Source organism: Macrobrachium rosenbergii, chromosome 5 (assembly GCF_040412425.1).
Source record: "Macrobrachium rosenbergii isolate ZJJX-2024 chromosome 5, ASM4041242v1, whole genome shotgun sequence".
NCBI classification, from domain to species: Eukaryota; Metazoa; Arthropoda; class Malacostraca; order Decapoda; family Palaemonidae; genus Macrobrachium; species Macrobrachium rosenbergii.
Genome location: NC_089745.1, coordinates 50,433,539 through 50,455,937, shown reverse-complemented (window position 1 = coordinate 50,455,937; position 22,399 = coordinate 50,433,539). Strand labels below are relative to the sequence as shown.

General features: G+C 37.3%; 1 protein-coding gene across 1 annotated transcript in view; it reads left to right on the top strand.

The window, feature by feature from the left end:
• Positions 1-213: 213 nt before the first annotated feature.
• LOC136838771 (dual oxidase 2-like) overlaps positions 214-22,399 on the top strand; it is a 79,808-nt gene continuing 57,622 nt past the window's right edge. Inside the window, exons 1-6 of the mRNA XM_067104274.1 lie at positions 214-291; positions 1,750-1,938; positions 12,266-12,360; positions 14,297-14,455; positions 16,436-16,620; positions 20,752-20,880. Of these exons, the coding sequence (XP_066960375.1) occupies positions 287-291; positions 1,750-1,938; positions 12,266-12,360; positions 14,297-14,455; positions 16,436-16,620; positions 20,752-20,880 (762 nt within the window). The 5' untranslated portion in view covers positions 214-286. The remainder of the gene's footprint in view (positions 292-1,749; positions 1,939-12,265; positions 12,361-14,296; positions 14,456-16,435; positions 16,621-20,751; positions 20,881-22,399) is intronic.

Sequence of the window (22,399 nt, the reverse complement as noted above, 5' to 3'; positions counted from 1 at the left end):
CCAAATTTACTCTGAAGCATTCATACAGCTCAACCCTTTCCCAGGAAACAAGCAACTGAGCCCATGGGAAATATCAATAAATTGCCCAAAACCGAGTGAATATGGTAGTAAAAGTTGAGAGAGAGAGAGAGAGAGAGAGAGAGAGAGAGAGAGAGAGAGAGAGAGAGAGAGAGAGAGAGAGAGTGAGTTTATTTCCTGTAGAAAACCGGATGTTTGGGGGCAGTGAGTGACCAGTGTGGCTTGAAAGAAACTACTCTTTCACACTCTCCCACTGGCATCCACAGAGATGAGGTGCAGTAAAAATTTTATTACGAGATCGTTTTATTCTGTCTGTGTGAAATTTCGCATTATTAGAAGGCTTTTAATCTCCGTGTGCGCGAGTTTGTGTTATTATAAGGGCAGTTTTGTTCTGTGTGAAATTTTTGTCATTAGAAAGGCATTTTGTTCGATCTGTGTGACATTTTACATTTATAGGACATTTTATTCTGTTTGTGAGAAGGTTTGCTGTTAGAAGAACATTTTATTTTGTCTGTGTGAAATTTTTATGTTTGTAGAAAGGTTTGTTATTAGAAGAACATTTTATTTTGTCTGTGTGAAATTTTATGTTTGTAGAAAGCTATTTTATTTTGTCTTCATGAAACAAGTGTTTTCGTAAGGACATGTTGCACTGATATCCACTGTAATATTGGCTATGAGGCACATAGTGTGGGTAGTGGTTGTTCTGCAAAACATTTGTTGACCATTTATGATACAAACGAAGGCATTTCACTGTTATTCATTGACGCAATAACAGGGTTTCCTCTGCTTAAGATACTGTCTTGATAGCTGCCTTCTTCATACGACCTTTGTCCCATAGTCCTAACTCGACCGCTCGAAGCTTCAACAAAATTTAATTTTAAGCCGAGAGTCTCTTTGGTGCTATTTTCAGTTTGACTAGCTATTAAAACTAAATAGCGTTGTTCTGCAGTTATAAGTGTGAATGTGGCAGGGACTATATTGTCACCATCTGTTCAGTGAAATGTTTAGAAAATAATTTAGTCATTGTTTCAATAACTTTTAGTTTAATGTAAATGTCAAGAATCTTAAACATTTCTCAGAGCTTTTGAGAGTCTGTTTGACTTTGAACCTTCCTCGAACACAAACTAAAACTCTTGGCAACATTTTGATACTTAGAGCGTGTCCATACTACAGTAAAACATGTCATAAATACAACACATCTCAAACAGGTTGAATACAGGTCAACGACTTATTGGTAACTAACCAATGCTTCATGCGATCACTCGGCATTTGCCAAAGGTTCGTTCTCCACTTGGGGTCACTGACTTGCTTTCATCCTGTGGTTAGTAACGTTTTACTGTGGTGCGGACGCACTCTTATACTCCATTACAAGAAAGCTGTCGTTTTCTGTTTCACCGTCACTTTGATGTTGGTGAATTGTGTCCCTGAAGATGTTGGTGACATGTTTCCCTTAAGGTGTTGGTGACATGTTTCCCAAAAGATGTTCTCATATTTGTTTCCCATTTATCTTGAATGTCCCAGTTGTGTCTGATGTAACAAAACCTGTTTCCCTTAAGGTGTTGGTGACATGTTTCCCAAAAGATGTTCTCATATTTATTTCCCATTTATCTTAAATGTCCCAGTCGTATTTTATATCACAAAACCGATGGCCATCATCGTTCATATGAATCTGTGATTATTCCAAGTCTTTTTATTGCCATTCCCTTAGAACTTTCATTATCCAAATCGCAGGTTGGTGAGTGGGTCATTTTACCTGGCTTGTTGGCTCCTAGCCAGCAGCGCCCAGCAGAATGAGTGCCCTCCCCAAGGAGACCCAAAGGAGCGACCTAGGCCGTGTCTTTGGCAGACAGACTTGAACAAGAACAATGAAGGATTTCGCTTTTTGGATTGGCTGATTGCAGGATGCAGCCTATCGGATAGGTAAGGATTTTCTTTGATTCTGTTTCGTATAGTTTACTTCGAGTTAAGAACCATGAATGGTAGTTAAGATTCCTTTTTCCTTATGTTCATTTTTCTAGCCTAAATTGTTGATGTTTGTAGGAAAGTGGCATTGGAAATAAATACGTGCAATTAACACCAGTGAGTTTTATAAGAATGTTTTGTATGTCGGGATCTTTCCTAGACTGTGACCCCCAAGGGTTTTCAGGGGTCGTTATCTAGGACTCATATTTCTTGGGGGTCATTATCTTTATGATATTTACAGTCTTTTGTTTATGTTTTTACGGTCATCCCCAACGGGCTTGTACCAAACAAGCCGCAAAGGTGGATACATACCCGGTTAAAACCCTGGGGGGTCACTATCTAGGAAAGATCCGTATGTAGGGTGCATGTAGGGCAATTTTCCTATACCTCCTTATGCCATCTTTTAGAAGCTGTCGAATGTACAGTTTGTCTGCTCGTGAATATATCAGGATCTCATAGTGAAAGCCTTGTATTTTGATAGCTCTGAAACACATGTATGTGGATTAAAAATACTTTCAAAGACTTAAATTTTTATTTTTCAGTTAATTCTTACGTGAATTTATGTCGCGTTTTGTTTGTGTGTATGTTGGTAAATGAAGATATATTTTATTCTAAAGTTATTCACCTCGATCATAACTGGAATTCGAGAATGTTGGAATATAGATAAGCAAAATGTTAAAAGTACTTTTCTTAATGGCGTAAGTTATTAACTGTTATATACCATAAAATGACTGAGTAGTCAGCAGGGACGTCCAAGTTATGGTCTTCACATTAAAGTGGTTTTCTGTGAAATATAAAGTTGGCGCATCCTACGCGTGCTGGAACCCTCCCGAACCCATACCTACCCTGCCCCCTCCCCCGGGCGGACAAACAGGTTTTCAGTAGGAGGGTGGATGTCTCCCCTACCCTTCCGTTCCCCTACGTACCCAACCCGGGGCGGACAAACCGGTTTGCAGCAGGAGGATGGATGTCTCCCCTACCCTCCCGTTCCCCTGCCTACCCCGCCTCAACCCAGGGCGGACAAACAGGTTTGCAGGAGGAGGGTGGATGTTTTCCCTACCCTCCCGTTTCCCTACCGACCCCGCCCCCGCCCCCCGAGGCGGACAAACTGGTTAGCAGGGGGTGGGTGGCTGTGTCATGTCTCCCTTACTGTCACCTGAGGGAGGACAAACAAGCTCGACAATCTCGGATTTTATTATTACAGATGAAGGTGCAAATGGGACAACGTAACAAGACTTATATACAACGGAAATACACGTTCTTTTAGTCATCTCCTTTGTGTACCTACGATATTTGTTGTGGATTCTGAGTTTATATGATCCGAGGTCATAGTTCAGGAGCCCAGTGTCGTTTAATTCAAAAGTTGCGCCCAAAAGGTTTGACTGCTTTAACCGACTGTATATGCAATAGGAATGACACAGAGAGATTTCTTAAGTTTCGCGTTCCTGGGGTTTGGAAGAAGGGACCCTTAAAAGGGAACCCTTAAATTCCTTATGATTCAACTTCTGCGCCCATTCACGAAACTATGTGCACATAGCAGAAACATATAGTAAAGAGCAATAATGCAACTTAAGAAGAAAACCTCATCAGCATTACCATTTAAGAATGGTAGTAATTATGGTAATTAATTCCTTATAATTCAAATTTCGCGACCAAAATATCTTTTTGTTTCATAGGCTTTGTATGCTTAGGTACTATCCAAAAACACAACTTAAGAAAAAATCTGACCTGGCATTGCCATCTAAGAAGGGTCAAAGGTCAAATATGAGCCCCGAAAGTCCTCATAATTCAAAATATTTGCCCATCGTTCATGTTGAACAGTCACTCAGAATGCAAATTAAGAACAAAAATTCAGTGGCACTACCATTTAGGAAGGGTATCAATAATATTAATAATTCCTTATGATTCAAAATTTGCGCCCAAAATATTTCTTTATTTCATAGCCTTTGTATTTTTTACGTACTATAAAAAAACATAACAAATCTGACCTGGCATTACCATCTAAGAAGGGTCAGAGATCAAATATGAACACTGAAAGTCGTCATAATTAAAAATATCCACCTATCTTTCATATTAGTATTTAGTTTGTAAGTTGTTCCTGTTGAATAAACATTTTGCAAGACGTCAACTGACACAGAACATGTCAACTTTGTCAAAAGACAGGATTTACGTAACTAAGAAAGACTGTATTCAATGTTTATTCAGTTGGTTTACACAATTATGGTGTTGGTTGGTTGGGTAAGGGGTACAGTTACTAACACAGGGGTGATTCAGACGGGACCCATGAATTCTGTCCTAACGAAGATAATTGAATTTCTTTCTCTTGTCAAAAGAAGAAAATGCGTAGCTTCAAGATGGCGTCAGGCCCCACTCTGCAGCTCGTGTTGTTATTCCGTAAGACAAGGTTTTAATTTTTTTTTTTTTTTTTTTTTAGTGCTTGACACAATATGACGCACTTGTAATATAGTGTTTCTTGACTGTGAAAACTTGCTGATTCTAGTGAAGTGATGCTGAATAGTGAAAACTACTTTGATAAAAGGATACCACGTGAGATATATTGTCAACCTGATATTTTTTTATTCTGTGACGTAGTGCACTGTAAATAACGGTGTCAATAGGGGATGTACCGACGGTGGTGTACCGACATTCAGAGTATTCCCAATTTAAATCTCAATACAATATGCGGTAAGCAGAAAACTCACAAGGTTTTTAATAAACAAGTTCTACATTCTGTGTCCTATTGTCAAACTAGATAAGCCAGAAATCTTGGTTAGGAGATTTTTGTCCTTCAGAATCGATGCCGCTTGAAGTATTTTGGCCTCTGCTTCCAAAGTTTGGCATGAGCCAAGTCCCTCTTTTCTCCCATCAGGCAGTGTTTTCCACTTTTTATCGCAAAAACCCCATACAGGTGGTAACATACCAGTATTTGAATTGGACTTTGGAGAATTAGTCTCTGAGCGTTTAACCATACTGAGACCTGGCATGGAACTTGCTAGTTGTGCTACTAGATGCGAACTTATTGCCGAGAAGCTCTTGTAGCACTTGCTGTGATAACAGTGAGTTGGTAAAAGCACTTGCGGCAAAGAGTCAACAATAGGCTTGTATTTCGAGGTACTGAAATTCTTCGTGCTCTTCCTCGCGTCCGCACATTTTTGTATGTGTTGCCACTTTTCTTCAGATATTGGGACCATAGTTCCGCTTTCTTCGGGGAAGACGTGTACGATGCAGAAGTTCGGTGGAACAGTGTCTTGTGCCATACCTGTGAAGGAGAATGACTAATATAAAATACGGGACGGGCATGTAGGATCAAAGCAGCCAATACACTCCCCCCCCCAAAAAAAAATTACTAGTTAATGCTGCGACAACTTGTATAATTTAATTTCTCACAATTTCGAGGGTTAAACTGATTTTGTTAGAAAACTTCAACATATGAAAAAAAGAATCCACACCAAACAATATTGTTATTAGTGTCAAAATAATATTTTTTATATTCAAGGTTATTATCTGGTGCAGTTTAGCCATTGATTTTCCCTGTACACTTAACTAAATAGTAATTATGCTTTACCTTTGAGAAGTCCGTCCTAAATCTTGATTCATGATTAACAAATACTAACTAATCACTGACTCTAACACCTTTGATATCAACGCACTAATTTCTATATGTTTGTACAAAACTTCATAATTTGATAGATGAATGAAATTATAAATTGTTTGGAAACAAAAGGATCGTGGATACTTGACAAACGGTTATAGCGTGTTAAAAACTGAATTCACATACCTGGATGAACAACATCTTCGTCGCCTGTATAGTGCACTTGGGAATCCTCTGGAGTTGAAGTATCCATTTGTAGACGATTTGTTGCAGGTGACTCATAATCTGCGAAAATCTCCATAGGCTAATCCATGGCTAATCCCACTGTAAAAATAAATCAACAATACGGGTAGGGTAAGATGGGGATAATCCAAACTACCAGGAGATAAATATCCAACAAAAATCAGGTAACCAACTTTACTGAAAATTGGTGATTGTACAGTAAACTTTAGGTAAAGGCCTATTTTCCTTAATTTTAATCATACAGTTTAAGGGAATTAAAGTCCACTGGTAAGAGGTTCTAAAAAGGCTACCACTTTGTCGGGCCACCCCCTAATAGGGGGTCGTCCAAACGATGACTGGGGATGATCCAAACACCATCATAATCACTATTAAAATGGAAAGTGAGACTGAAAAAACGTTGAGTCTGAAATAGAATATTTTAGGAAGAATGATTTAAGACTTTCCTTAACCGTTTGGCTCACAAATAAGTGTATATTTACCAACTTCAAGTGTCTTAATATGATACCAAAATTTCTCTGCTGAAAAATAAATAAGAACACAAGAACACAACACAAGAACATACAAATAAAGTCTTTAATATAATTCTCTAATTATAAATGCTTATTAGAATAAAAGACATATATATGGGGGGAAACGGCCTAGGTATATGTATGTAGAATAAAAGACATGAATTATGACAATAAGACACAGACTGTAGAACTTGTGATTAAACACCTCGCGAGTTTTCTGCTTACCGCATATTGTATTGAGATTTAAATTGGGGTACATCCCCTATTAACACCGTTATTTGCATTGCACTACGTCACAGAATAAAAAAAATATCAGGTTGACAATATATCTCACGTGATATCCTTTTATCAACGTAGTTTTCACTATTCAGCATCGCTTCACTAGAATCAGCAAGTTTTCACAGTCAAGAAACACTATATTACAAGTGCGTCATATTATGTCAAGCACTAAAAAAAAAAAAAATTAAAACCTTGTCTTACGGAATAACAACACGAGCTGCAGAGAGGGGTCTGACGCCATCTTGAAGCTACGCATTTTCTTCTTTTGACAAGAGAAAGAAATTCAATTATCTTTGTTAGGACAGAATTCATGGGTCCCGTCTGAATCACCCCTGTGCTAGTAACTGTATCCCTTACCCAACCAACCAATACCATAATTGTGTAAACCAACTGAATAAACACTGAATACAATGTAACCAACCAATACCATAATTGTGTAAACCAACTGAATAAACACTGAATACAATGTCTTTCTTAGTTACGTGAATCCTTTCTTTTGACAAAGTTGACATGTTCTGTGTCAGTTGACGTCTTGCAAAATGTTTATTCAACAGGAACAACTTACAAACTAAATACTAATATGAAAGATATGTAGATATTTTGAATTATGAGGACTTTCAGGATTCATATTTGATCTCCGACCCTTCTTAGATGGTAATGCCAGGTCAGATTTGTTATGTTTTTTATAGTACGTAAAAAATACAAAGGCTATGAAATAAAGAAATACTTCTGGGCGCAAATGGTGGTGCCATTGAATTTTTGTTCTTAATTTGCATTCTGAGTGACTGTTCAACAGGAACAACTTATAAACTAAACATGAACGATGGGCAAATATTTTGAATTATGAGGACTTTCAGGGCTCATATTTGACCTTTGACCTTTCTTAGATGGTAATGCCAGGTCAGGTTTATTCTTAAGTTGTGTTTTTAGATAGTACCTAAGCATACAAAGCCTATGAACCCAAAAAATATTTTAAGCGCGAAATTTGAATTGGAACTAATTACCATAATCACTACCATTCTTAAGAATTTTTAGTGCTTCAAGGGTTCATATTTGACCTTTGACCCTTCTTAAATGGTAATGCCAGGTCAGATTTGTTCTCAAGTTGTGTTTTTGGATAGCACCTAAGCATACAAAGCCTATGAAGTAAAAAATTATTTTAGGCGCGAAATTTGAATTATAAGGAATTAATTACCATAATTACTACCATTCTTAAATGGTAATGCTGATGAGGTTTTCTTCCTAAGTTGCATTATTGCTCTTTACTATATGTTTCTGCTATGTACACACAGTTTCGTGAATGGGCGCGGTAGCTGAATCATAAGGAATTTAAGGGTTCCCTGTTAAGGGTCCCTTCTTCCAAACCCCAGGAATGCGAAACTTAAGAAATCCCTCTGAGTCATTCCTATTGCATATAGTCGGTTAAAGCAGTCAAACCTTTTGGGCGCAACTTTTGAATTAAACGACACTGGCCCCCTGAACTATCATAGTTCATTTACGTGTTTACACCACCTTAGTACCCTTGCACATAACTTTACTATGTACGTTTTTGCATAAATTCTTTACGCATGTAGGAAAGTTTATATTTTTCATGTGAGTGTGCGTTGCGGGAAGGGGGAAGGGAGGGAGGGGGAGAGTTCAGGGCTGGCCATAAAGGGTTGGGGGAAGTGTATAGCTTATGACCTTGAAGGGGACGCCAGACATGCACACTCTCTCAGTTAATGTGTCAGAGCTTTATGAAAGTAAAGTTTCTAGAGAAGACTTGCTCTGGGGCACCTAAAAGCGAAAGCTTAACTTTTCAGTTAACTGACAGAACATCTTTAACAGAAGCCAGTTAAGGAACTCTAAGCTTGAAGCTAAATGAAAGTTTATTCTCTGAAAGTATTCAACGAACTAAAAACGAAAGAAGTCGAAGTTCTTTGTTATTTTTCGTTCAGTTTTACCAGCAATGTTTACGCAGTTGTAATTTAAATACAATGGTTGTCAGATCTAATGACTGTAGTTTTTCCACAATGCAGCGTTACGTTTAAAAAAATGGCGTCTAAGCTTCTTGAGATTTGGTTCTTGGGACCCTGATGGACGTTAATTCGTTGATTCCTATTGTATAATATTATAACGTTTCTGAATCACTCACACACCAGATCTTGCATACATAAGTCATTATGTTTCAGAATCCTTACACAGCACTTCCAGTATTTTTTAAAAGGCAATCGCTCATTCCTCTACACGAGAAAGTAAGTAAATCCTCTCTCTCTCTCTCTCTCTCTCTCTCTCTCTCTCTCTCTCTCTCTCTCTCTCTCTCTCTATTCCACACAGATATATACTTTTTCAGGTTCTTGGCATAATTGGGTAGAGAATTTCTATGAAATTTTTTTTATCTATGAATAATATTAAAGTGAAAAGACTTCAGTTCTCTCTCTCTCTCTCTCTCTCTCTCTCTCTCTCTCTCTCTCTCTCTCTCTCTCTCTCTCTCTCTCTCTCTCTCTATTCCACACGGATATACATTTTCAGGTTCTCGGCATAATTGGGTAGAGAATTTCTAAGATATTTTTTTACCAATGAATAATATTTAAGTGAAAAGACTTCAGTTCTCTCTCTCTCTCTCTCTCTCTCTCTCTCTCTCTTATCAGTGACGAAGCAAGCTACCGCTGAAACCAGATGGCCAGCTCATGTATTTGTTACATGATAGATAATCTTGAATTTCCCGGGCCGGATACAGACAGACCATTATGTAATGTAAAGATGCTTGAATTTAACTATGAAAATTAAATTAATAATGGACTAGTTTGATAATTCAGCACTATCATGAGCCTGTTTTACGTACACGCGTTTGTTTACTGTTTTTTGCTTCAGTAACTACCTAAAACATGAGATATAGATAAAGATATTAATTACATTTTCACGTACAGCTGTCATATCGTCTAAATACTTTTTTTCCCGTAATACACATGTGTGCGCAAATACATGCACACTTAAGCAGAGAGACGGGAAAAGCAAAGTTATAACCAGCTCAGTTGGTCGTGTACCGAGCAGAAAAACAAAGCATTAAAATACACTATCCCACAACTCACTTGTTTGGGATTTCAAGAAATAGTACAAAACGTTATGATTACTTTTACGTAAGATGATGTTTTAGAATCCGTCATGGCTAATTTTAGTCAAATTAAGCCGATAGCAAGCAGCGCTTATACAAAGCTATGCACATCTTTGTAATGTAACATTTAGGGTAAAATGGGGAACCCATTGTTATTTAACGTTAGTTGATTATTTAGTTAAGTAATCATGAGATGTAAAAGTTGCAAATATTGGCATAGTGTTTTAAATTAGTTTTTAATTGCATAATTTTTGGAACCGGTTGATTGTCAAAATTAGTGATTCAGAAATGATTGTGTTGTAAAATCAGATTTATTTATGGTTATTCCACTCTCCACTATTTTCGTTTCAGCATTTCGTGTATTTACAGTCTAAGACTAGGATGACTAGAGTTTTGCCAAGAAATTGCATTTACCGTATGGTTCAAGTTTTCAAGTTTTCTATCTCCACCCACAAAGGAGCTACTGCCATATCAGCGAGCACTCAACATTTTACTTAAGCCTGTAGAAGTGTGACAGTTTCCTGATTTAACTATGTAATAATAGTAATGATGATTGTGATGATTTATCTTCAGCACGTGTTAACAGTTCATAAACTCTCGAGCACGCCTGGATCCGTATAACTCATTTAGCCTAGTTCCTTCTTGGTTATTTCATGTAGATTGTCCCCATCTTCCATAGTCTGGTATTATTTGAGCGCATGCTTAAGTAACCTTAACAGTTTTGTGGAAAGTTTGAGAAGGACGGGAAAAAGTTAAGCGTGACATAAATGAACCTAAAAAATCTTATGTTGAGATATGATGTTTTCTATAGAGGATAGTTTATTTTGTGTAGTTACTTCTTTGGTGTAAATGCACATCTAAGACAAGGATGTGTTGTGCTTCTATGACTTTCAGTTGTAGATACAAATTTGTGGGATAAGTAAAAGGGGTGTTAGCAAAGCTTTGAATGATTGCGAGTCGTAGAAAATGCTTTGCAAGTTGGTGATGATAAGAGCCAAGTGAAGTTTGAGTACATTTTTTAACAGGCGAAGGTTGAAAGTATACATAAGTGATAGTAAACTTATAAGGGTATAAAAAAGGCAAGAAAATGTGGTAGTGAATATTAACGCCTTAAGGTTTAAGGAAGTTCCCAAAATTCATCAGTTTCACTTGCTTCCTGCGAATGTGTTTGTTATAATATAAAGTTAATTCCTGGTGTTATTTTAAAACTGAATACTTGTAATTTATTGTAGTATGCTCAACAATGGAAAAAGATATATGGGAAAAGTCAAACTGACTATGTAGTTTGTACTAAACTTTCAGCCAGTTATGTCATTTGATAATGAGAAGAGAATTTCAAATGGCTAATGTGGATGCTGGAGCATTCATAAAGAATGTTGGTAGGATGAGAAAATGGGTGAAGAAAGGAGTATAGAATGATCCCCTCAAAATTTTTAGAAAAGATAAGTGGGTAGGAAAATAGAAGTTGGTAAGTTGGTATGTGTAAGGATTGTTTAGCCAACTCTCCTTTATGGAAGTGAAGTTTTGCCGTTGAATGCAAATAGGAGTAAAAGTTTAGAAGCTGTTTAGATGAATATGTATGGAGTAAGAATGTTTAAGAGGTTAGAATGGAAAATACAACAACGAAAAGATGCTGTCAGAATGGTTTGAGCTAAGTTGACTGTGCAGACCAGATGGTGTGAAATAAATATCGGAATAGATGAGCCTTTAGCCATGAATCGCAGTAATGAATGCCAGATTACAATGAAGTATCACAGTGGTGATTCAGATATAACAGTTGAAACATGAGCGTGGCAGTGACTTGTGTATTTATTGGTGTCTTTGCTTTGCATCAATCACTTGGTTTATATTATCGAAATAAGTACATAAATTGTTATACAAAATATTGTTTGTAATTGTTTGTGATCAGTATAACAATATTAGGAATAGAATAAAAGGTTTTGCACCAAAATGCAGCGGAATTATCGCGAAATTCTTTCAAAAAAAGTATAAGGCCATAGGATATGTTGGAAAAGATACCAAAAGAAACATCACAAACAAATTTTGACCACAAAGGAAAACAGGAAAAGTAAACAACTGAAAATATACAAATAAGTAATGGATAAACCTAAATGTCAGGATGTTAGGCCAAGCAGGGAAACGTTTTTGGACAGAACACTGATGAGGAGAATCTGTTTTCCTTGGCGTTCATGTTATTGAAATCGTCTTCATGTAAACAAATTTCTCATGATTTAGGATGCCTCCACACTGCAGTTGGACATGTGATGAACACATATTGGAAACTTGTCGCATATATGTTCCAAACAGGTCGAAAACAGATCAGCAACTCTAAGCGGAGAATGAACCTTTGGCACGTGCTGAATAATCACGTGAAGCAGTGGTTAGGACGACCAATAAATCGTTGACTTGTATTTAACCTGTTTGTGATTTGTGTACATTAAGTTGCCAGCGTGTTTATGGCATGTGTTACTGCTATGTGGACACTCCCTTATATAGAACTATTCAGGTTCACATTTAAATCAACCAGTATAATGATTTTTCTTTTCTCTCTTTCTCGTGGTATATCAGCGGCTGTGACAAACTCCCATCAGATCGCGAAGTTGAGTACGAAGGCTATGATGGCTGGTATAACAACTTAGCAGTGCCCAACCTAGGTGCTGTAGGTGAGTTGTTATTGTTTGTTGCCTTTACTGAGACAAGTTTAAAACTTTTTCTTATGTGCATATATACAAGTATATGACGATGATGAAGGCAGAAGTCTGATATACGGAGACCAAGGGCAGATGGAGAGGCACACGGACAATAAACAGCTTTTATTGCGGCCGACGGCGTTTCGCAATAATCCATTGCATTTTCAAGGCTGCAATAACACAATTTTTTTTTATAAAACAGGGACATCACTACATAAAATTATGAAGATAAAAATAAGAAAAACATATACATTTGTGAAGAGATGTATATATATATTTTTTTTTCTATAATTTTATGTAGTGACGTCCCTTTTTTATTAAACAAAATTGTGTCATTGCAGCCTTGAAAATGCAGTGGATTATTGCGAAACGCCGTCGGCCACAATAAAAGCTGTTGATTGCCTGTGTGCCTCTCCATCTGCCCTTGGTCTCCGTATACAAGTATATATATATATAATATATATATATATATATATATATATATATATATATATATATATATTTTGTGTGTACAATATTTAGAAAAGCTAAGCAAATTGAGTTTTCCCTTCATCCTTACTTGCACGCCGGATACAAGTGGTTAAGTAACGGATATAAGTTACTGACATGAAGACTGATAACTTAAGACGTCCTGCAGTTATGATTTCTTTTACGATGCTTGCGCCGTATCCGTTTTCCTAAATGCATATAGTAGGGCTGAATATATCAAATGACTGTGTGCTGTAAGTTAAAGGCATGAAATATGGTAACTGTGCCATCAAAAAATTAGAAATAGAAGCACTGACAAAAAATATTTCAAGTTGGCAGTCATTTTCCAAAATAACTGTTATAGCCTGGTAGATGATATAACAAAAGCCGAGCCAATATTTGTATTAGATACAGTAATCAAACGTAGAACAGCTTCGTGGATTAATACATCAGCCGTCATCTCTTTGCACGATGACGGATCCCAGAATGAGGATTGTACGTGCGAGGAAGCTCACATTGAAGAGTTGTATTCCATTCATCTAATGGAATACAAAGTGGATTGGTTGTCAAAAAATAAAAACATGCTGTGGACACTAATACATTAATCTAGTTATTGCGGCATGCTACCAGGTTCGTGTCCACAAGATACAATTACTCTCCAGCTGCGAAGTATTTGCTACCCTTGGCCCTTTCAGAAACCTAGGGCTCCCTGTTTATTACAGTCGGATTAACTATGGCTTTGTATTTGGACTTGATGATGTTGGGAGCTAAGAAACAAACAGTGAATGGCAACTTACAAACATAACGATGATTGCCACAAACCACCATGGGAGTAAAAGCACTAAGACTTTAGGCAATCAAGCATTTAGCTAAGAATGATTGCATTTGGTTTTAATAGCAATGCCTTCTGCTTTGAAAGAATTCATGGAACTTCTCGGTTGCAGAAGTAAATTTGGTTGTCACAGTAGATGCAGATCAGCCATTGTTTCGCAGAGGTGCAAAAACCTTTGCTAGTCTGTCAGGTTTCGAAGTGAAATGGTAACATCTACAAGGACCTTAGAGGGCTGCCCAATGCAATAGCAACTTTTTGTCCAAGTAATTAGATTTTGTCGTTGTAAGGAGTTCTGTGGACTTACACATACGTGTTGCAGAAATTCAAATGTTGGTTAAAGTTTGAACAGTTAACCGTTTTGTGAACATTCATTACCGTGTTGAATAAGTGAAGACAACTTTTACAGCTTATTGAGAAGAATTATTTTATTCTGCTGTTTATTGTCAAATTTAATCATTCCACTTTGAGTGAATTAAAAATATCTTTTAAAGAAAGGGCTTTCATCAATATTGACGAAAATTCGATTATTTGTACAATATTCAAGGAATTGATACTCTGTCAAAGAGAGACGCAGAATGTTAAATAATTATCAATTTTGCATTTGTACAGACACACCTCTGCAACGGCTACTTCCTACTGCTTATAGTGATGGCGTTTATCAGCCTGTGAAGAGGAAGGTGAATCCTTTGCAGGCCAGCCAACTGCTCATGAATGGTACCAATGGCCTTTACTCCAAGGCTGCAAGAACAGCATTTTCCGTTTATTTTGGTAAGTTGTACTTCTCACCAGAGAAAGTTCCTCGCTGGGTGAGCGGGTTCCGTTCTCAGCTACCACTCTGTTGGTCGCGAGTACGAATCTCCGACCGGCCAGTGAAGAACAAGAGGAATTTGTTTCTGGTGATAGAAATTCATTTCTCGCTATAATGTGGTTCGGATTCCACAGTAAGCTGTAGGTCCCGTTGCTAGGTAACCAATTGGTTCTTAGCCACGTAAAAATAAATCTAATCCTTCGGGCCAGCCCTAGGAGAGCTGTTAATCAGCTCAGTGGTCTGGTTAAACTAAGATATACTTTTTTCTCACCAGAGAAAGGAAATTTATTCTGGTGTATAGTGATGGTTGACAGTGATCCTGTAAGGGGATTAAACTGAGAGGTATAATGATATGAGTTAATTATTCTTTTGAGCGTTCTAAATAAATCTTCTTGGTATACCCTCATGATATGTTTGTAGGAAAACTTGTAACTTTCACGTTTGTATTTTTACACTTTTTCTGACGCTGTAACCTGTTATTCTAGACTTCTCAGGGCCCGCTCTTCCTAATTTATGGCAAATGCAATCTTATGCGATTGGTCGGGATCTGTAAACATGCATTTTGTAGTTATTTCCTTTGAAACGTGCTCGTAGGGAAGTGGTGTTTTAGTTTTCAGTTTTGGCCTCCCAGTACCTTCGATGTGTACTTCCTGTGCCAATAGGTTCTTCTTTGGAGGAGTGGTAGAGCTTTCGACTGGCACGCTGTTGGCCCAGCGTTCGACTCTCCGAGCCGCCAAAGAAGAATTAGAGGAATTTATTTCTGGTGATAGAAATTCATTTCTCGTCATAATGTGGTTCGGATTCCACAATAAGCTGTAGGTCCCTTTGCTAGGTAACCAGTTGATTCTTAGCCACGTAAAATAAGTCTGATCCTTCGGGCCAGCCCTAGGAGAGCTGTTAATCAGCTCAGTGGTCTGGTTAAACTAGGGTATACTTAGTACTTATGAGGTCTGTGTATAGATTCTTCATTGTTGTTCATCTGCTGTGAAAATCTGTGTTGATTCTTTTGGCTGTTCCCTCACTTTCAGCAGAAGCAAACACTTTGGGCATCTGTAGTTTGCAAGGCAACCTAGTATTGCATACACTGAGAACTTACGACTTTACTTCCCACAAGATCATCTTATTCTTCATTTAACCTTTCACTTCTTCTTACCTTTATCACATCCAGCCTGTCCACTCCATTTTGTCTTGTATCATTGCCATTTCACCTAAACTCGTATTGCTCTACGTCATTAGCATATGTTTTTCAGCAGCTATGCGTTTTCCTTCCTGCCTATTATTATTGATATTCTCGGTAATACAGCTTTTTTCACGAAACATTTCTTCCGAACTCCGTGCTGCAGATAATTTAATGGTAAAACTTTTATGGATACCCTTATTTTTTGCTGAATTATAGAGCTGTTTTGTCTGCAGTCTCGCATATAATAAGTTTACTTTTGACTGATCTCTCTGTTGCAACAAGTAGATTATGTCCAATTGCTATAATTTCATGCTTGACTTTTCTCTCTCTCTCTCTCTCTCTCTCTCACACACACACACACACACACACACACACAGACACACACGCATACAGACACACACACATGCACAGGAATCAGAAGCACGTCGAGAAAATAATTGTTGTTGTTTTAGATTTAGCTGGCCTTGTGCCAGCACGGGCTCTTGCTCCTAGAGCAGCCCGTAACCCTATGTTGATGATGAGTCTGTGAGATGGGTAGGTTGGATGAAAACTTTATTATGATGCATGAAAGTGATTTTGGTGGGGGTAAGAAAATAAGATATTCATTCTGGAAAGCAGTGTAAATGAATGGTTCCCTTTATAAATTAGCGTGCAATATGTAAATGAAGACACATGTCGAATAAATGCAAGTCAGAATTAAGACACCTACTTTATAAAGCACTGAAGATATCTGATCTCATAACATCTTGCCTTAATGCAGGACAACAAGTAGTAGAGGAGATACTGGATGCTCAAGGCAGAGAATGTCCACCCGAGTACTTCAACATTAACATTGAACCAGGTCACAGGTATCGTAAAAATCCACCTTATCTGGAGCAGCTTCCATTCCACCGCACTCGATATGATAAAACCTCGGGATTATCTCCTAACAATCCAAGGCAACAGGTACTGCTAAGAAGTTTGTTTTCCCTATTCATAAATGATTAAGTCTCATTTTACTGAATTAGATTGCTTGGTTTCCAGTATAGTATAGCTCATATTACTTACGGTAGTTTGTGTTTACCAGTATTACAAATTTGAGTTTTAAAAGGAGCAAGGTTAGGTTTTGACATTCTGGTTATCCTGAAGAAAACTTTTGTGTTTAAGTTTTATCAAGTGCAGTGTAGAAATATGCATATTGTATTTATTTGAAAACAGAAGTTTAAATTTTTAAATAAAGGAATCATTGTAGGGTCTGACTGATGTCTCCATAAACAGTGTCTAACACTTCAGTGCTGTGTGGCGAAAGTAAATCCACATTTTTCCAGTAGGCAATTTCTTGCCGTACAATCTTCCTGATTTCCATATCACTCACTGAGTCATTTTATGACAGACTTGATATAAAGGAATCTTGCTGTGGAAATATGGCGTACTTCATTGTTTTATCACCAGCTGTTTAAAAAATTAAACTTCGTCCTGAGTTTATGGAACTACTAATGAGTAAACTGTGTTTGCAGTCCTGTATACTGATGAACCCCTTTTGAGTAGATAGAGCACAGAAAAGTTTTAGGTAAAGGAAGGGTGAATATTGAAAAGCAGTAACAGAAATTTGTAGGTCTTGAAGAATTCATAATTGGACGGTTCAGAGTTTGTTTATTTTGACCTGAAACAGTTGGAAAGCAATGAAAAAGCAAGATATTTTTGTGTTTTTTGAGAAGAAAAACCATGCAGGGGACATGTGTGTGCTGTGTAACCTATCTTGCATTTAAATGTTAAAGAAGCTAGTAAATACGTAATTCTTAATTGCAAGCGGTCCTGATTTGGCTTATTTTTGCCTGAAACAGTTAAATAAAAAGCTAGATATTTTTGTTTTTTTGGAAGCAGAAACTTATGTGTGGAAGATGTGTGTGCCTGTTAAACCTGTCTTGCATGAAGAAGCTAGTAATGTAATTTGTTCATCATGTTATGTAATTAGGAATCTGTGTGCTTCAGATACGAACCAGTTTTGCATATTTCGATGAATGTTGTAGTTGTACCACTTGATATATCGATTTTAGTAGCGGTTTGTAAATTAAATTTTGCAGAATTTAAAGAGAATGCCTTATTAATGGCAATGTCAAGTACATTTTTTTCTGGAAATTTAAAAAATGTGCATTAATTGAGCCAGCTCTATTGAATCTAGTTTACATGTGTAAATTATAGCTCATTTTTTTTATGGATTTATTACAGTTCCCTCTCTCAAAATATGTGTACTGCACAGCTGTCCCCTGCAGACAAAGAGATAGTTTCTAAGTATACTTTTAATTCATATTGTTAATATTTGAAGTCTTCAAACAGTCAAATGGAACAGTCCTGAAAGACGATTCACTTGCAAGACAGTGGATTATCAGATGTAAAAAATGATAGAATAAATATAAATGGATGATAAATAAATAGAACGTATTGATAAACAAATGGATATGTACACACACAAACTAAAGTACTGTGCGTCAGAAAACCAAGGCAGTGGTGCAAGACACTTTGAAGTACAATAAAATACATAGTAATATTACAGCTGCTTTGAACCATGTTATCACCGAAATCAGTGATTCTGGCAGGAACCATTCCTTAGTTTATCAGAAAAGGGAGTTAACAACCTCTGTATTGTATTGGAAAGCGTGACGTCATACCACCTCTACAGAGCTAGAAACAGTCACTGGTGTTTGCAGCCCAAATACAAATGTTGAAGCTGTGATTCCTTCTTGAACTGAGGATTTGGAAAGGCCGTCAAACAGGATGTCTTCCTGCACTGGGGAAAATCATAATTGTTATCATTAGGAGAAAGGAAACAACCAATCTGAGCAGTTGTTTAAAATTATAAACATCCTGTTCGCCTGCTGACACGCAGGCAAGTGAACCATTTTGAGTAGCTGTGTTTAAAAATATAGACATCCTGTTAGCCTGCTGACACGCAGGCAAGAGAACTGTCGTCCATTACTGGCAGAACGGAGGATCCAAACCATGTAACATTAACACAGTTCCATCATTTCGGCAGAAATAGGAAGCTTACCTACTTTCTATGCTGTTAGACATGTTTTTAATTGATCATCGTGAGAAAAAAATTGAGGATGAGGTTACTGAGTATCATAAAATAGTTGGTCTTATTCAGAATTATTTTTGACTTGATTCAGGCAACAGATACAATATTAATAGTATCTCAATAGAATTGTACAACTAAAAGCTTTTAAACTGGACAACGTAATATTTTTGCGCTCATTAAAACAATGATGTCTACATTGTACAAATGAGTGCAGGGAAAACTGGTTCACGCACTTAACCCCTGAACATGAAACGCCAGAAATTTCCGAGCGGTTTGAACGGCATTTAAAGTTATGCTAACAGTAATAGACAAAGTAGTCACTCCCTTCAGCAATCTGCAGCTCGGGAAATTTTCAGTAAACCTTCAGGAATCTTTTGAACACAGTCGACCACACATACCAAGCAAGAAGTTATCCACTTCATCAGACTTGCCATTTTCTGTTATCAGCAGTTCAAAGTTCCACAATTCATAGATTAACAAATATGCTCCAGTAAACCTTAATGGTATTAACTGGACGTATAAATTTTCTAAAAAAAATTTTTTGTCATGTGTAGTCAAGGGGAGGTTAAAGTTGACGTTAAACCTAACAATTTATCATGTACAGTATAGAATAAAAGGTTGTTAGTGACTTAAGGTGTCTTGCTTCTGTAGGCTTGCAGGTGTCTTGCGACTATCTGGCAACTTAACCATCCGGTATCAGTTCAGTATTGATATTAAAAGCTTACTTTATAAATAAAGAATTAAGATAGGCCACTTTACAAGGAAAAGGCATCCTTAAACTTGTTCAAGTAGCCTAATACTAGGATTTTATTAAGTGAAAACAATAATTATAATTAAATTAACATCAGAAACAATCCTGCTCAAATTTAAGGCAGAGGTTTGTTTTCCCCATATTAACGGTTGACGGGCACTGGAGCCCAGTAAGACTACGACATGGCTGGGATGAATCCTGGGCCTTAGAGAACTTCTAGGTCGATACCCATGTACCAGCAAAATGCAAAGAGGACCTGTCAAGACAGAATAGAAACAAGAAGGAATTAAATTAGGGCTGGTTTTGGGCAATCTGTAAGAAGGCAAATACAAAGAGGAGATACTTTTAAGTGCATCATGCCCAGTGCTGGTATTCAATCATTAATCTGAGAACTTCATGGGAAAGTTAGTGATAATTGGTGGTTGGAAGGGAGTGAGAGAAAGGAGGTTGGAAAAAAGCTGCAGGAAAGGAACAGCTACACAGAGATCTGTTAACATCAGGATGAATATAAAGGAGGAAGTGGAACATGTGAATACGTTGAAAATGAGTTCCATACACTAACTTGACAGTTAAAGGCACTGTATGATATTGTGCAGAATTATTATGAATAGCAGAATAACCCCCGTAGGGGGGGTTGTGCTGTCAGTGCACCTCACGCGGTACACTGTAGGCGTTACCTAAGGTTCTTTGAAGCGTGCCTTCAGCCCATAGCTGCAACCCCTTTCATTTCTTTTACTGTACCTCCGTTCATATTTCTTCCATCTTACTTTCCACCCTCTCCTTACAGTTGTTTCATAGTGCAACTACGAGACTTTCCTCCTGGTGCTCCTTTCAAACCTTTTCACCTCAATTTCCCTTTCAGCGCTGAACGACCTCATAGGTCCCAGCGCTTAGTTGTGGCCTAAATCTTATATTCCATTCGAACGATATTGCATATGAATAGTCATTGTAGACATTCAGTTTAAGCAAATGATGACTTTGGTGAAACAGTTTTGCTGTAGGAAGTTGTTACATACAAATGAAGTCTCCAGTGACATAATTAAATGTCACGGTATTTGAACAATGTTCAAAGAAAGTAAAACTTTTTCGATAAAGCAGCTGAAAAAACTGCAAATGTACATAAAATTTTCAAATGGAAATTGTGAATGTCTAAGGAAATATACACACGTATAATTTATTATTAACTTTACATTGTTTTGATCACACTGTTTTGTGTCAATGGCCCGTACTTATTTATATATTTACGGTATTTGCTTTTTTCTTACAGCTGAATGAAATTACCCCATATTTGGATGGTGGTTTAGTTTATGGTACAAGCAAAGGCTGGGCTGACGTTTTGCGTTACGGTGCCGATGGAAAGTTGGCCCCAGGTGGAAAACTAGCATCACATAGTGAGGTAAGTAGCTAAATTTCAGAAGGTAATTTATCATAATCACATAGGTAGCTAGTAGTGGGCAACTCAAACTAAAAAGTTAAATAATCAAGGATGTTCATTATTGTCCTGTCTTTCATTATTAATTTGATTCGAGAGGTGTTAACATTTCTTACAAGTGTGTTGCATCTTGGTTTATGGAACTAGATACAGTATGTAGACGCTATGGAAGTTTATCAACATAATGTATTATGTGCCATCAGCAGGGTTATCATTGTAGCTTGTACCATCTATAGGGATGTGTCCAGAAGCTAATATTATAATGAAAACAAGTTATGCTTTATTAGTCACTGGACTTACTATGTTAAAGAGTAAGCGGGAGCCCGTACTATTGGAACCCTAGAGCAAAAGTCTGTGTACAGGAAATTACTGCCAGCCTAAAATAAACTCTCGTAAATACCTACATCTGATTTGTTCTCCTTGGTGGGAGTGGTGGCATGACCCCAGTGGGGGCTAAAAATGTAACAACATAAGAACTGAAATCTAAAAAAATTTGGGATTCATTTTCAAATTCTACCGGAGAATGGCAGTGAGTGAAATCGGAACCTTGTACAAGAGATACGGGCAACAGTATGAAAAGGGATTAGGAATTTGGGAAATATGGTAAAGTACTAAATGGTTTTGTGGTGGAATTACAAGACAGCTTGAAGGTTACCACAATCCTGAGAAATGACCTAAGGTGTGCTTGGTTTCGTGGTACTGACAGCTCGACAAAAATTCCTGTAGACCTCTTAGAAGTTTATGCCTAAAGTCCATTTAGGAATTTATTCCTTAAGTCCATTTTAGTGGCTTAATGAGAGCTGCATTTCAGTTTCTCATTTTCTGCACCATGAAATCGTTAAAAATGTCTCTGAATCATTTGTACTGGTGCCTGAAAAACACTATCACCACTTAGATATGATTGCCCTTTTCTACTGGAAAAACTTCACTGCAACCAGAACTTGGTAATTCCTTCATGTTCAGCCTGGCTAATTCACCAAGAATCAGGATCTGATGAGGTTAAGTGTAGAAGAGTGTAGAAGAGGCTTTATCTGAGTTATAAACAACAGTTCTGAAGTTTCACAAATCATGTATTATATTGGAGTTAAGAGCTGTCACTGAACATGAGACACTAAACACTTGAGTAGAAAAATGTGGGGCAGGGATGGAAAAAGAATTGAATAGTGAACAATCTCTCCTCGATTCTACAGCCTATCTTTTGCAGCTCTGAGACGTTCAGCATCTCGGGCTTCTTCATAAATAGCAGTTCTGATGAATATATGTTTAATGGGGTTTAATATATGTTTAATGGGGTTTTGATGAAACAGACTTTATAACAGAAAAATTCTTTCATATAATCCCCTAATCATACAGTGTACCCTCCTCCCGTCCCCTTGATTGTATGGATTCCATACCTACCAGTACGTTCGATTGGTATCTGCAGAGTAGACTACTTTCTGTCTAACACACACCAGTACGTTCGATTGGTATCTGCAGAATAGAC